The sequence below is a fragment of the Athene noctua genome, chromosome 22, assembly GCF_965140245.1.
Source record: "Athene noctua chromosome 22, bAthNoc1.hap1.1, whole genome shotgun sequence".
NCBI classification, from domain to species: Eukaryota; Metazoa; Chordata; class Aves; order Strigiformes; family Strigidae; genus Athene; species Athene noctua.
The window spans coordinates 7,286,731-7,303,074 of record NC_134058.1 but is presented as its reverse complement, the minus strand read 5'-3'; the positions used below and the strand labels follow the sequence as shown (position 1 = coordinate 7,303,074).

Below are 16,344 nucleotides of genomic sequence, written 5' to 3'. Positions count from 1 at the left end.
TCCTTACTATGAGGTGAAGCACAGTAGCTTCAACCCACCCAAGCAAAACCAACAGGTAGTCAAAGCAAACAATCCACAAAGACTTACTGAAGATGGTTAGTTTTTTGTCAGCCTGCAAGGCTTCCTCGCGAGTGAAAGGGAAGTCAAACCAACGAGCCCTGGTCATGTTCAGCTGCATGGTGCGGCCAAAGATCTCTAGGTATGAGGGCGCTCGCTCTATCGCTTGGGTGCCAATCTGGATCCGCATGCCTGTCATCACCATCGTGCTGTTATTGTTTGTCACTTCAATGGTGAAACCCCCAGGCTGAAGAAGAAAAAAAATCACAGCTCAGAATGGTGAAGTAAAAAATCACTCCTAAGCTAAGAATCTGAAGGCTGTACACAGGTGCCTGCCATCATTTGGACAAAAGCAGATTTCTAAGAAAAGGCATGCTATCAATCTGGACAATAACATCACCTAGAAGTCCAAATTGCCCCATTTACCTTTGTGTTGGCCACATACATGCCAGTGGAATTGAGCCGGTGCTTTATCTGCTGAGCATTGTAAACCTGCAGCAGGTCATTGCCTCCAAACTCCACATCTGTGAGTTGCTGGTTGTGTTCGAAGAAGTCAATGGGGAAGTTTACTTGGCTGGATGCACGAGTTGCTAAAAAGGAAGAGATGTTTTTGACAAAATACATTCTCAACAGGCAAAGCTACAGTAAAAAAGCTGCAGAATGAGCCTGCCTCCTTTGGAAATACCCATGTGAGCCAGATAGCTATGTATTTTAATATATACATATCTGTGGAAACATTTAACCCAGACTAAGCCAGTACTTAGCCCTGAGGCTAACTGGTAATTGTCAGAAGTGAATGTCTTAAGTTAGCTATACGATGTCGATCAACCTTTGCACCTACATTTGCCAGTGCTACCTTGCACAGGGTATGTATGAGAAGTCCCTTACTAATAGCAGCTGCCTTGCGTTTGCGGACTGGCTTCATGATGCTGATGACACTGCTAGGCTGGAGAGAGGGCTGGAGCCAGTAGGAGGTGTTCTCCACGTTGGCCATGTAGATCCTCAGGCTGCCGTCTTCGCACAGGAGGATCATAGTGGTCCTCTGCTGCTCGTTGCAGGCTGTGTGACGGATGGCCACCATGTCCTGAATCTGCAAAGGCAAGCAATGCAAGTCAAGGAAAGGAAGGCCCTGGCAACTGCTGCTTGAAGAAACAAACTCTTTGCATTAGAAAAGCTGCAAAGACTACCTTGTTCCACCTTCTTGGCGGAATAAAGGAAACCACATTTTAAGGGCCAAAAATACAGGGAACTGTGACGAACCTTTGCTTTGGCTGGCAAGGTTTTAATCTCCTGGATGAGAAAGGTGTCCGGCTTCACCATCACCACCAGTGGGACACCTGTGGTTTGTTGAACACAGCACACCAAGCCAGGATGGTTCATCACCTCAGACCACTGACACAGTGCCGGTGAAGTCTTATTCCCACCATTTGAACTACAAGAGATGAAGGGCAGAATGACATTAACTCAAGAAGCAACACAAACGAAAACACACAAAATTCATCACCACCCAAATCAGCTAAAGCTTCGTGCTCAGCAGGAATTCAAAGCACTGCATTAATGAACAGCCAGGAACATCAGTGCCTAGTTCACAGGTCAGAAACCTGAGACAGTCACTTGAGTGGGCAGAAGGCACAAGCATCCCAATTCACAGCCCTGTTCTCTACCCGGAACACTTGAGGACAGACATTTAGCAACATTTTATGCCCAAACCCAAGGAAGTAATTTAAAAATAGCTTTTAGCTATCTTTTTATCTGAACAGATGCACAGTTCCACATTTCAACACACCCAGCAGCACTAAGCAAATGCCAGTGCAGGAGAATCTGCATGACTCTGCTCACTGGGGTGAAAGAAAAAAACCAAACCAACCTGCACAAAGACTAAGCCAAAATCAACTGGGGCTAGGGAGCTCTTGGAACTTATCCTGTCTACAGAGCCTACTCACAACAGCAGCTTCCCATCAGGCTAGTGAAGAGTCTGTGGCCTAAATGCCCAGCTCTGCTCATCAGGACAGATGACAGAACAGCTTTTTTTCCTGCCACATTCATAGCTTAAGAGATTGGTTTCTCTCAAGGGAGTCTGAAAATAAGCCTTAATATGCACAGTACGCAAGGTCCACTGCAGTAGTGGTGTCGAAAGGAAACAAAGGCTTCCTGCTTTGCAGCCCCCGCGAGGGTGGGTAATCCCATCGGTTCCAGCTGCGGCACCAGTAGCAGCTCTGCACTGTGCAGCAAGACTGCTTTGAAGCCACCTTTCTGCTGCAAAATCCTAGTGGGAAGAAAAAAATGCATGCACGCCCCACTGCCAAAACAACCAGCTTTGGTTTCAAAATGATCCTGCAATTAGAGCAGAAGCACCATGAAAAGCAGCAAAAAAATCATCAGTCGAAAAGGGGTTCTTCACCACAAGCTCGGGCCGTTCAGAGCTGGGATGTTAAGAATAGTTAGTAATATCTATTAATAATAAACAGAAACAAAAACTTCAGGGGAATCTTCCACACAAGCCCCACCTCTTTATGTTAATTGGAAATAGCTGCTGCACTTCCAGATTGGCCCGGTTGATAGTGGCTGCAAAGGATTTGCCTTGGCAGTAACTGAAGAACAACATCTGTAGCACATGGGAGTAATACACTGACACACCACCTCCTGCTACCTGGCCATTACTGTCCTGTAGGATCAGAGAGAAACATTTCAGATAAACACATATCCCCCAAAACACTCTGTTGGGCTTTTAAATTTCTCACAACGGAATTATTTCAAAAGCCTCTCCCCCCTCCCCAGCAGTGAGGGAATGCAGCCCTAAATAATAATTTTCAAAGCTGAACTCCTGGGTGAACTCATCCATCAGATACTTCAAAGGCTTCTGAAGGGGGATACTGAGACTGTAGGCTGTGGGTAGCGCCCTCAGCTACCGCACCGTGTGCTGGAACATTGTATGACAATCTCACATGGAGCACTCCCCATGTTTCCAGCTCATGAAAGAGCTTTCCTGAGGGCCTTCTCATCTATTCCCGTTTAGGAGCAGGTTGGGGTAAAAACACTGAGTGAAACGTGGACAGATTTTAAAAGTCAGCCCCAAGACTGTTTCTGCTCAAGAGCAGCTCTGTAAAGGCTCACTCCACCTTTGCAGCCCCAGCAATGGTCAGTAACTTTATCTCTTCTGGTCACTGCGCCTCTGGAGTGCCTCGCTCTGAGAACACCGCTGCTCTGAGGCCATCTGCCTGCTGAGAAACCCTGCTGGGCATGACTTCAGAGCCAGCCATGGAAAACATGCTCCATTTTCTAGATGAAAGGATCAAGGGGTTGAATTTTCACCCCCACCCCCTTTCACGACAAGGATATTTCTCTTTAGAGGAATGGCAAGCTCATTGATCTAGATCAGGGGGCTTAAAAGGGGAGAAAAAAAAAAGAAAAAAGGAAACTTCTGCCTTCACATGTAAGACAAAAGAGAGAATGCCACTGCAACCCATACTACAAGGAAGGGTAGTCACCAGTACCTTTAGGTCCTCATGATTGACTTCAAGCACATTGGTGACATAGAATGGTCCGTGCTGGGCACTGCTCGCCTCTTCCATGAGCTGTGTATAGATGTACCCAGCGGAGGACATGATCACTATTATGTTCTTCCCCTCCTCGTTGAAAAGAAAAGTGACATCCCTGATTTTGGAACTCGGTAGAAGGAAATAGAAAGTTGGACTCAAGGCATCTACAGAGAGATCGTAAATCTGTGGGAAGGATCAACGAAATAATTAGCTACTATGACACAAAACAGTGCAAACAGACAAGAATTGAGACAACTGACACCTATTAGATGTTACAGTTCTTTTTTTTGGTTCTTTGGGTTCTTTGGTTTTGCTTTTTCTTATGGCAACAGTAGCCAAACACCACAAATTTATATTTCCAATTTATTTCTAACTAAGAATGTTATCACATTCTTCTACAGGCAGCTCCACAAAGATCCAGATTGATGTCTGGAAGAAGATGACTGCTTATCATCACAGTTTATGATCAAACATACCTTCACAAAGTCTGCAGTCACAATAGCAAGCTCTGTTTGAGAACCTGTCAGCCACACAGCTTTAATGATGAAGTTTCCAGTGGCTAGCTGGGGATGAAGTACCAAATGATCAGAGACTGATCCAGAGCTGCTGAATGTTAACACGTGGCAGTCCTGCAGCAATGAAAAAAATTGGTCAAGTATTAGAACAGAATGTTTACAAACATTTCAAGCCAAGAATGGAGCTAAAAGCCAGCATTCCTCTTAGTGCCAATAACGAGTAAGAATCTGCAATTCCTCCATTTAAGATGAAGGACATGAAAGTTTGTAAAGAAAAAACAAAATGAAAAAAAAAAAAACACAAAACCACACAGAGTCCAGATGTTTCAGAGCTAAACAATAGATTTGTGGATTCTGCACTGTGAAAGCTGAATCTAAATTTGGGAGAATACTAAAATGAAGTGTCCTTGCTACAAAACACTAGTGGTTACAGACTAGTTCTAACACACTAAGTTTCACATGACTAAACCCTGACTCCTGTCAAACTAAAATTGGTTTAAATACAATAAAGAAGTACTATTTTGAGCAACTGTCTCATTTAGCCTATTATTCATTTAGGTCCTGCTTGTTTTACTTCATATATCTAGTAGGAAAGTGATTCATGAGCTAAAATTAGTGACAGACCTTTGGAGTCAGCTCTGTGCTAGCTCCTCAGAAGAAAGAAATACAGCTGGTTTTGAGCTGATGTTTCCAGCTGCCTAGGAAAGGGTTTGTCAGGCACTTACTTTCAGGCCACACACAGCTAGGTAGTCCTCCTTGCAGGGATTTCCAGTGAGGCTCAGCACAGTAAACGGAACAGGCGCAGATGCAAGGCGAGTAAGGGTCAGTTTTCTTTTGCTGGAGTCTGCTTGTTTCAGCAACGCTGAGAGCTGAAGGACTGTAATCTGCAGAATAAAATGAACTCAAGTTATCCAACTTTACAGCTGAGGGGGAGGAAAAAAGCATTTCAATTTCAGCTCTATGACTGTGTCCCCACAATTTTCACTGTTTCTGCTGCAAGAACTCTTTTCTCTGCAGAACGAGAGGGTTTTCTAAGCTATGCAATACTTTACAGAATATCCAGATCTCAGGACAGGCAAAACAGATCCTATTCTGCTTGCTGTTCAGTGCTCTAAGGCTGTTTCATTTTCCTTTACAATCCAACATCCTCTACAGAGTTAGAGAACTCACCTTGCCCTTTTCATGACTCACAGCCAGGTGCTGGCGGCGTCCGTGGGGGGATGAGAGCACACACATGGCCACCCTCCTCAGCACGTGAGCGCTGATCAGCTGCCGGATCGTCTGGCCCTGGTCACCGCTGTAGTTCATGCGGACGTTCTCAAAAGCACCTTCTTGAGAGCCAAGAGTTGGGACCTGAGTAGAAGCATACAAAAGTATAGCACTGAAATGTTTCTGTTTATAAAGTAATCCCACCTATCCACTGTTTAATCACTCCTTTAGCATCATACCATCAACTGATCGGTCATTTCTACTGACTTGTCCAAAGTATGGAGCTCATTGAGAGCTTGCTGGGCACGACTGCTGCTCCCCATGGCTGAAGCTTGCTGGAAGTTTATCTGAATGGCATCCATCAGGAAATTCAGCATCTCCAGCACCAAAGGTGCAAAGGAGAAGTTAGCCTACAAGAAACAGATACAGCAAATGAGGACAAGATGCTCCTGCTAGAAGTTTTCACAAGAGCTGTGTGTCACCCATTTTTTTTTTTAGCCTGGCACCTCTTTTTATGATTCCCTGATCATAAAAAGCAGCATAAAAATGAAGCAACTTGGCTGATAACCAACACAGTCTGCCTAAATCCTCATCATCAACCATCTTCTTTTAACAGCTAGCTGATAATCATACCTGGGACTGCAATTCCTCTCGACAGCCTTCAACATTTCTACACAGGCTGCTCTTCTTGGGTTTTTCTTCATCAGGGCCCTTCCCCTCACTGATGGTGACCTTGGCTTTCTCTGCAGGAGAGGTGCTTGCATGTCGAATGACACTCTCGGGCACTCTGGGCTCACTCTGGAAGGCGGATTCTTTCATGGTAGAGCTCATGCCACTGCTGGGAGTTCTCTTCACCAAAGCCTGGGAATGACACAGCAATGCTGAAAGCCCAAACCCCACTCAATTTCACCACTAATGAAATAAATACAGATTGTAATAGCAGCAAGATTAACATAATTTTAAAGAAACAGAGTGTAATTCTCTTAGACTGCAATTTTAAAGAAATAACACATTATCTTGCATGCCACTCCCCAGCCAAATATTAGACAAAATTTGAATATTTAAGATAAAGTTACTTTGTTTTCAGTGGAAAACATGGGAAAAGTTGGTATCTGACTGCTGCCTATCTTAAGCTAACTTGCAAATTCTGTAAGTGGAATCCCAGTAGTCACCAGGACAGAGATTTGCAATGCACTTATTGGGTGCAAAAAAAATAAATCACCAGGCAAGGTGTCAATTAAGAGGATTCATCATAAAGCCAAGGCCCTCAAGTCTTAGTACTCGCACACACTCATATCATGATGCAACTTATTGCAGAACAGAAGCCTCTGCAAAAGGCTTTAAAAACTGAAGAAAGCACAGCTTGTACGTTGACATGAAGACACTTTACCAAGCAACTGCCATCTTCCTTGGCTCCACAGTCACAGAAGAACGATCCATATTTGGCATAAGAAATCTCATGATCCTTGTGACAAACTTTAGCACAAACTGTGCAAACACCAACCCCATCAACCATCTTGCAAGTGTGACAGTGATACCTGCACAAAATAAGCCAGACAAGTTATAAAACACAGTGCCTCAGGAAGGCTCCACAGCCTGCTTCCTTCTCAGTGGCCAGAAATAATCAGGCTGAAATTCTGAACACAAGTTTGAGATTCTTACCAATGTTGATTCATGAATTCTTTCTGTGTGATAGTGAAGGTACAGAGTTTATTACAAAGAGAATCTTCATCCTGTCAAGAAGAAAGTTGTTTCAGAAAGGTGTTATAACTGCAGCTACAGCAAAGGCACATGGTACAGAAAATGCTCCTCAGACACGAAATGTGCATTTTAAGAACAGCGAGTTTTAGCACCAGCTAAAAAGCAGCTGGTACCAAACCACATGGAGAAAGGAAATGGCAACGCTTTACAGCAACTCAAAAGAGTGAATCAAGAAAAAGAAAACAGTAACAAAAATAATATATTGGGACAACAGATTTTAAAGAATGTATTAATAACAGGGGGCTTTTTCCCCATGCAACAGCACTTAAAAGCCGAATCTACGATGCCTGTTGATACAAAAGCCGGTAACTGACAAACAAGTAGGAACAAACCCATCTCACCCTGCTTCTTTTTGTGTTCTAAGAAAAAAAAAAACCTTTTAACTTTTGTCGACATCACAAAGTCAACAGATCTACGTACGAATGACAGATACTCTCTTCCAGACCTGACAAGTAGGGTTCTTCACTCAGTCTCCCATTAGGGAATAAACAACAACAACATTTTCATTTATAATCTGAGTAATTCTGATTTGGTAGCTGCAAAATAAACCTTTATTTCATTTGCAGAGTTAGCTGTGACTATTGCCTACCGAATCTTCAGCTTGAGAGTCCTCCTCCTCCACTGCCAACTCTTCCACCCAGTCTGAATCCACCTCAATCGCCCGTTCCTCTCCATCGACAGAAAGGTGACTTGGCCCTTGGCCACTGGTCTGGCTCAGGGCATTAGTGACATCGGCCAGGTAAGACACAATATGGCACGTACACTCCAGGATCGTCACATGCTATAAAGCAGAGATGAATGAAAATGAGAGGAAATGCTTAGATCCCACAATAGCTGCTGTAAGGCAAGAAAAGAAAAGAGTCCCCTTGACCAAATCGCTTTAAAACTCCCACTATGAAACCAAAACAAGACAGCTGGTACAGTTCATGCCCCAGATTTATTCCTGCAAGTTAAGGAACAGCCACACATCCTACCTTTCCTTGCATGACGTTTGCATTCATTTTTTCTACCACATTCTTTTGCGACAGGTATTTCTTGCTGTAACAAAACAACAGAGAAGATCATTACAGCTAACAGTCTTTGAGAAGCATAAACTCAGTTTTCTCCAATAGCTTCAAGCATTCAGTTTGCTTTAGATTAACAGGAAATGTATAAATGCAGTAATTGAACCATCAAGACAAAGAAACCACATGGTTACTCTTAACAAGGGGACACAGATCAGCCTCTCTCAGGCACTTCATATTCCAAACAATGAACAACAAACTAAAAAATAAGCATGTATCAGTAAATATGAACTTCTGTCTCTAAATTACTGGGCAGGGGGAGGGAAATCAGTCTAAACGATGCAAATGAACAAACAGCAGGACACAGCTGGCTCTTACCATCTGCCCAGCCAATCAACAGCAGCACCATGAAGCTGGAGGTGGCCGGCGCCTTGTCCTGCACTAGCCAAAGTTGCCATCACGACCATCAGTTCAGGAAAGCCTGTGCCATCACCATTAGCCAACATCTCTGTTGCCATTGGTATTAGAGTACTCAGCAGAACAGTGCACACACCTTCTCCGACTTGGCTGATAAAAAAGAGGAAAGCTTCAGACAGGGTACATCACTTGGTAAAATACAGCTAAGCCCCACACTGCAAGGGCACTGACACAGCAACGCCTTCAGGGCAAACTTCATTTCGTCACTTCATTTGAAAGCTGACAACAAGAAGCCATCAGCAACTCACGAATAATTTGCACATCCAGAGAACAAAAGAAATGAACAGCACACAAAAAAGAAACGAGAAAGGTTGTACATCACCTGTTTTCCCGAACAATGTAAGTTGTCAAGAGTTGCAGCAGCTGCCTGTTCTCTTGCACAATGTCCAGTTGATCTGAATCTTTGGGTGGGGACATGGTCATCCTGATCAACCAGGCCTGGAGACGTTCATGCTCCACACAAGCCAGCTGAGCCAAAGAGCCACAGAGTCGCAACAGGCTGGGGTTGGGACTCTTCTCAGCTAGTGGAGAAAAAAACTGGTGAGTGACAGATGACACAGCGAGCGTGTTTGAAGACAGCTTTCCATTAGAAGTGTGAAGGTGTCACTCCACTTCGTCTTACAGCTTTTCTTTCATGCATGTTCATATCACAGTCTAACACAAGAACAGTATAAGTTGGACAAAGGCAGCACAGAAGAGATTCAACAATCACTTACTCAGCTGGAAGAGCTTGGTGAAGAATTTCAGCACCCTGTTACAGAAGTTCGCTGAGAGGTTTTCATTGGCTGTTGCCATCATGATCTGGACCAGTTCTCCACTATATGGAGGAGGGAAATTAAGTCAGCTTTGTAAAAGATGACCCATTCCTTTTTATCACTTGCACTTAGTTATATCTGCCCTCACATTCACGACTAGCAATAGTTTGCATTAACAGAGCTCACCAAAGCTGCTTTCAAACAGCAAACCCTTAGCTCAGACTAAAGCTTGTAAGTCTCATGAGCTGCTGAGTAGCCTATCAGCATTCTCCACATATCGAGTCACAAGAGGGCCTCTACTGTTTTCCAAAGCAAAATTCAAGATTTTCTTGCCCATTTTTCCCTTCCATGTTAACAAAGTACAGCCATCAGACTGCTTCAGCTTTGAAGTGTTGAACAAGAGGACAGCAAAACCAGACAACGCTTGGTTTTCTAATAGAGAAAAACTTCTCTCCAGTTCACCCTCATATCTCTTCAGAACACTGTTGTTGTGCTATGCTGTTTCCATCACAATTTGTCTTCATAATTCTGTCAGGCCAACATCTCACCTCCACCCTTAAAATCATCAGCTCATTGCCCCAAGGAAGCACTCGGAGAACCTGGGATTTTGCAGCTTGATCTGCAACTGCCTCATAGACCAGAATCTCTCAAAAACCTCCTTATCATGCCTTTGACAAAACAATCATCATACAAGAGCTCCCACTGATAATCCCTTATTGGAACTCGCTGAATATTTCATTTGGAGTGACAAAGACCTAGGTCCTCTCCCACACAGAAAGTCTTTTCACACTCTCCTGTGCTGCTTGAAGGGTATCCCACCTTTACACGTTCTGTATTTTCCTTGCAATGGCATTAACATCACTTAGGTGTTGACAGTGACAAGCTAAGAGAAAAAGGAAGAGAAATAAAGTTCCTGGGCTACAACTTTCAGGAAGACTTCACCTTTCCGAAAAGAATTCCTCCATGGCTTTTCGGGCCTGGCTGCTCTCCAGTTGTTTCTCCAGATGCTGCAAACATTCCTCCAGGATAGACTCGTCCAGGCCACTGAGGATCAAAAGATGCAGATTAAATAAGAATATATAAGAGCAATTTCAACAATTCTGAGAGCCATGAAGTGATCAATTTTGGAATACAATTCTAATAAACTTTCCACTAACTGAAAGCATCTCTCCTTCCAAGAGATAGGAGAAAAACAATTGATGAACATATAAAAACACCAACAAATCCACCAAATGTTCAGAAAAAAGTCCGTCAAAGCACATGATGTTGTAAGGCAAGTTACACAGTCAGAAACCTAGAATAATCTAGAGCTTTCAGACACCTCACATGACAAATTCCTATAAACAGCTGCTCTTTTCACACTTTAAGTCTCTTTTAGTGTTACTCCTCCCTATTCTCCCCTGTGCTCATCCCCACTCCACAATGCATTCTGCAAGTAAAATCCAATTACATTCACGTTGTCTACCAGAAGGCGTGGTAGATCTCCCTCTGAATACCTTCCATCCAGAGAGGATCAGTGTTAAAAAGACACAACATCATCATGCCTAATGGTTTTATGCTTCAGATGGGTAGAACCATCATCAGCAAATCAAGCTTATTTCCTCTACACACACAGTGATGGGTGGGAAGCACAAATCTGGCTAGTTTGCTATGATAAAACAGGGATTAGCCATCCTTACAAACAGCAAGAACAGAGACAAAGGAATATAAAGCAAGTTAGGTCGGCATCTTCAGCTTTGATTTCGTGCTCGTATTTACATAATTTTCTATTTGCTTAAATAAAAAGCTACCCAGATATATACATGCTCCATCCAGAGTTACAAAAGATGATTAAAATCCACAATGCCTGAACAGCAGTGCTGAAAATTCTGGTAAAGTGAATAAAACATCTTGTATTCTTAGTCTACAAGTAGAGAAGTCTTCAACAGATAAGAATAAGCTGATTTTTGTGCCTTTCTGTTGTGCTGTTCAAGAAGTGACACTGATGTTTAAACATACTGTAGTAATTTTTTGTATACAGCGTTGTTGGAGGACAACTACAAGCCACACAGCCCGTTGTTACCTGTTTGGATCGGAGTGATGGGCCAGTATGTTATAGCATCCTGTGATCAATTTTTCATAAACACGTGCCAGGAATTCATCTGATTCTGCAGGGCCCAAGATCCTTTCTAGACAGTTGCTGCTTATTTCTGCCACACTCTCTGTGCTGGTCTCCAAAAGGAGGGGTAACAGGGAATGAATCACCTGAGGTGGGTTCAAATCGTCTGACCAGCTTGAAAGGAAAAGCAAACAAGTTAATTCTCTGCATGATGTATCAGAGAACACCCTTATTGGTTAAATCAGAAGTCACACAAGTAAGGCACAAGTCTGGATGGAAGCCTGTGCTAAAAACCCTTTCTAAAAAGTTGGGATAAATATACTGGCTCAGTCATGTTTCCCCTCAGAAAAACAGTCCTCATTTGGAAAACACTGCACATTACTTTTACATATATACAGTTACAACATTTTCCAAGACACTATCGCATAGTACAGCTTTTGGACTCGTCTGTAGTGTCAACAACTATTTTTTTGTTTCAGAATACCTTAAGACTAAATCCCTTGGAAAAAAATTCATTTCACTTTTCTGTTGTGCTTTGAAAACAGCACTCAAATGATAACAAAACACTAATTAATTAATTAGATCCATACAGTCTCAGTTTATATCCCAATTTCTTCAAGTCCCTATTTGACAAAAAGGACTAAAGGTTTCTCTCAGGGAGTCTGACTCCTAGAGATGCCAGATCAAGACAGAAAGGCTTTCTTTCATTCATTTAGAATTGTAAACTCAAAGTAACTCCGTTAAAGGCTTGGTTCAAAACACAGCACCAGTTCACTGAGTCTTGCACCCAAACTGCCTGATGAAGACAGACATTCAGAAGAGTGAACAGATCTATATAGCTAGAATGTAATATAAAAAACAGCACTTACACAATGAGATCCCCAGTGAGTCTGACCAGGGAGAGCAGGGTGTGTTTTAGGGAAGCTGCAAGAGGTAGACTTTGGCTGCAGAGAGTACCGAGGTGGGCGGCCTGCACTGCACTGATGTAGCTTTCTGCAGGGATCGTGTCATTCGCAAAGGCGTTGCGCTAAGGATCGAGACACACACGCACAAAAATCAGAACCATTTGTCTTCAACAGAAAGACCCACTGCCTGCTATTCCCAGCAAGTTATGGAGTCAAGATCAGATCAGATCAATCCATGAGGTTGCACTCACCCATGAGCCAATGTTTGGAAACTCATTTGTATGAATGTTACTCCATGATTCACATAAAGTCTGCACAGCTAATGGCAAGTTCTGAAGAAGTGTTGGACCTGCAATTAATACAGAATCATAAGCCACTGAGCAATTCCGTGGTCCTACTGAACACCAGAATGCTTCTACAACACTGTATAAAATTAGATGAAGACACAACTGTAGCTAAATTGAGCTGTAGTTCTACCGAGGGCTAGTTACGTGCTTTTCTACAGGTCAAAAATATCCCTGAAGTTTGCAAGAGCTTCCCAGCTTCTTTCACTTTATTAAAACAACAGGAAACATGGCAAAAATACTAATTCACAGCAGTCTTCAACATACAAACATTTCATAATTCCCCTTAACTAGGCGATGCCACCGAAGCATCGACATGGTTAGAAAAGCACTTCCTTAAGACAGATAAGCCCACAAGACAGTTACACTTTCAAGGCTTGTGCCTCTTTCAGTTGTTACAATTCTACAAGGAAAAGACATCTTGGTCTGCTGCTGGCAGGATAATATACTCATTTGAACACAGTGGTCCAGAAAAAGAATACATTAGCCAGTGTATGGCTTTGAAGCTGAACGTGGGCAGTACTGTAGAAAGTTTCACCTCAAGAGAGAAGGAAATCTGAACTATCCAAACCCTCACCTAGAGTATTAGACTTGCAACGGATGGATCCAATGGCCAGGACAGCAGCATAACCTCGGAGCTTCTCTTCAGAGGGTTTGTTCTCAGTGGAGCCCTCTTCAGAAACACTCCGTAGCAAGTAAGATCTGCATTCAGGATGGAAAAGATTTATTTCAGGAAACAGCTGTGCATTTCAGAACTAAGTGTGTCAATACAGTGGCAGATAAGAAAGCAAACTTCTGAAGTTCTGCCCCATACTTTCTATTATACCACTAGGAGTTCTGGGATTTTATCTCCTCTAAGCTACTTATCAGGGAAAGTGCACTCAAAAGAAAAAGCTGATTTACTTTTGCTTTCTTCTACATAGATTCTAACAAGAGTTTTAGAAGACTTCATACTCTTAATGTAAGAATTAAACCCCCTCTCTTTCCTGATGGTTTCACAGTCTCGCCATAATCTCAGCAGAATAACCTTAAGTAGCACTATTCTAGAAAGTGGTAAGAGGAGGTTTCGTCTTTGGAGGAAAAGCTGGTTTTGCAAGCTTGCAAGAAAGCCTTGAAAGATCAGACAAGGAGGCGACTTAGAAACAACAACTTCACATACATGGCTTGAGAAGCTACTTTTTATCCTTCTTTTAAAACAATGGACACTCTAGGGGACATGAGTTAAGAGTAATTAAAAAAAAAAGCATCTACCTCTAAGAAAATAACAAACAAAATGCAAAAAAGCCCTACGCACAGAAGAAAACTATTCCTACCAGCAAGTCTAAGGACTGTACCTGGTAAATGTCGCATAAGTGTCAATAAGCTGTAGGGTGGCAGGCAGGAGGTTCTTGGTTATCTCTGAAGACTTGTGTGGATCAGTTTCTGCAGCTAGCTTGGAAAAGTGCTCATCTAGAGAAACCTGAATCTTGGAAATTGCAGCATCAAGGGTGTAAATGGATTGTAAACTGGGAACTTCATGCAGTTGGAGAATAGTTGTGCAATCGACACCACAGAAAGAAGAGATCTTAAAATACAAAGGGATGGAACACTCAGTGCAAATCATTCCACAAAAGAGAAGCTCCATATGCACGATTGCATTCACACCATCTTACCTGCCGAGCAAAGTATTCCTCTGCTATTTCCACATCATACTTCACTGAGCTGCACTTGCTGGAGGCCAGTTCAATGAGAGAAGCAGCATGGTCAGCTTTCATGCCCTGCTTGATAAGGTGATCCTACAGATAAAAAAAAAAAAGAAAAAGAAAAAGATCTTTAAAAAAGACCTTTCTCCCTTTAGAAGTGCTCTATAATTAACTGCTGTGCCAATTACCAGGCTAGAACACTTTAGAAAACACGGACGTAAGTTCCCATTTCTCACCACCATGCCCACATAACAAATCCCACATGCAGTTAGCATGGAAGAACAAGAGACTGACATTCTTACTATCAACAACATTACAAAACACCCCTGTAAAGATGAGGCTGTACCTTGATCCACGTGACGTAAGACGTGATTCGCAGACGGGAGGACCAGCGCAGCGTGTGTAAAATATCACATTCACTCATCTCTGGCGTGTTCATAGCCAACTGATTCATGTAGTTTTTGGATGGAGGTAAAATCCCTAGTATCCGCCACAGTATCAAGAAGTAGTACTGAAGTGCACAGGCTTCCTAAGCAAAAATACAATTGGCCAAATTAGTATAGAAAGGTTAGTAAAGATTGCAGTTTCAATCGTCGCAACTACTGAAATTATCTCAGAGACTCCAGACTCCTGTAGATGTGTCAAATCAGATGAACACATAGTGGACAGAGTTTCTGTCATATTACACAACAAATCAGGCAACAAAGTGGAGTGAGAAAAGAAAAAAGGAAAGATAATAAATTTATTTTTTTTCTTCATCATATTCTACCCAGATGTCCTGGAATTACCAGGGACATATAGCAAGTCTAAAACATGCTATGAATTAAAAACTCAGATGAGATGTACCACTGCCATAAACACTACCATTAGCCACTGGATTTTTAAGCTCCCCATTACTCTGACCACTGTCAAGAACACTTTGGTTAAATACTTGAATACTGAGTTTGAAAACTTGTTATTCCTCAACACAGACAACATTACAGCAACACAGTCTTACCAGTGCAGTGACATTTTTGTTCTCTTTCCTCCTGAGTGTATCAAACTGTGACCCAGCTGCAAGTAATGAAGTCAGGGCTGTGTAAAGCTCATCATACTTCAGAGTCCTGGAGAAAAGGACCTCACAGACCTGCAGGAGATGACAAGTCGGGATCTTTGCTTTGCAAATTGCACAGCTCTGCATTCATATACAGCCAAGCTCTTAAGTATTCAGAATACCCACAGACCAAAATTATGCAAAATAAAACTTCAGGAAGTTAGCTCTGTCAGGGATTTCTCTCCCCAGCCAGAGCGCCAATGAACTCCTACAAGGGAGCATGCATGAAACAAGCCCAGAACCTTGACGACAACAAATTTAGTGAGAAAACAAAATGCCAGATGAACGTGGAGCAAAATGATGAGAAAGCAACTCTAATGTCATGTGTCTGTCTCAGGTGTTTCAGCAGCACTGAAAAGTAAGTGTGGCTCTGAAAGGGCTCTCTGCCGTAACGTGCAGATTTGAATCACAAGTATTACTACAAGTAGTCAACACATCTTCATAGACTTTGCATACTGACTTCCCTGACATGCAATTAGGTGCAAAAAGGAAGGCCATATTCTTATCCAGCCACTGTTCTTGTCTCCACTTTGTGAAAAATTTCCAGTCTCCCTGCTTCATCAAGTCTTTCCTTCTCATCTATTTTCCCTGGCACTTGTCAAATCCCCATGGCCCTCTGAAGGCTTACAGAAAAGTCTTTACAACAGAAATCCCAATACCATGCTATCGAGACGGTTCAGATCATCTTCAGAAGCTTCTAGAGATAGAATGCAGTAGAATCTGGGCTGTGGAACTGCATCTGGAATGTGAGGACAGAAAATAACATTCAAAGTGACTGTTTTAATTAGGCAGTATTGTGTTATCCTCTCTCCTCCATCCCCACAACCTTTCATATTTTAAAACTAATACCAGATTCTAAGCTAGTTCCACGACACACTACACATGCTTTTAACCTATGATATAGG

General features: G+C 42.6%; 1 protein-coding gene across 2 annotated transcripts in view; it reads right to left on the bottom strand.

Moving 5' to 3' along the window:
- Positions 1–16,344, bottom strand: part of UBR4 (ubiquitin protein ligase E3 component n-recognin 4) — a 77,768-nt gene that overhangs the window by 46,481 nt on the left and 14,943 nt on the right. For both annotated transcript variants that reach the window (XM_074924673.1, XM_074924674.1), the window contains exons 21-48: positions 16,099–16,178; positions 15,344–15,472; positions 14,693–14,875; positions 14,317–14,439; positions 13,999–14,228; positions 13,242–13,366; positions 12,572–12,669; positions 12,285–12,442; positions 11,380–11,589; positions 10,260–10,361; positions 9,279–9,379; positions 8,885–9,083; positions 8,464–8,652; positions 8,056–8,119; positions 7,671–7,862; positions 6,983–7,053; positions 6,711–6,858; positions 5,954–6,181; positions 5,560–5,730; positions 5,282–5,464; positions 4,837–4,995; positions 4,073–4,225; positions 3,552–3,779; positions 2,565–2,722; positions 1,318–1,489; positions 946–1,147; positions 484–647; positions 88–304 (exon numbers count right to left, since the gene is read on the bottom strand). In XM_074924673.1, the coding sequence (XP_074780774.1) occupies positions 88–304; positions 484–647; positions 946–1,147; positions 1,318–1,489; positions 2,565–2,722; positions 3,552–3,779; positions 4,073–4,225; positions 4,837–4,995; positions 5,282–5,464; positions 5,560–5,730; positions 5,954–6,181; positions 6,711–6,858; positions 6,983–7,053; positions 7,671–7,862; positions 8,056–8,119; positions 8,464–8,652; positions 8,885–9,083; positions 9,279–9,379; positions 10,260–10,361; positions 11,380–11,589; positions 12,285–12,442; positions 12,572–12,669; positions 13,242–13,366; positions 13,999–14,228; positions 14,317–14,439; positions 14,693–14,875; positions 15,344–15,472; positions 16,099–16,178 (4,437 nt within the window). The remainder of the gene's footprint in view (positions 1–87; positions 305–483; positions 648–945; positions 1,148–1,317; positions 1,490–2,564; positions 2,723–3,551; positions 3,780–4,072; positions 4,226–4,836; positions 4,996–5,281; positions 5,465–5,559; positions 5,731–5,953; positions 6,182–6,710; positions 6,859–6,982; positions 7,054–7,670; positions 7,863–8,055; positions 8,120–8,463; positions 8,653–8,884; positions 9,084–9,278; positions 9,380–10,259; positions 10,362–11,379; positions 11,590–12,284; positions 12,443–12,571; positions 12,670–13,241; positions 13,367–13,998; positions 14,229–14,316; positions 14,440–14,692; positions 14,876–15,343; positions 15,473–16,098; positions 16,179–16,344) is intronic.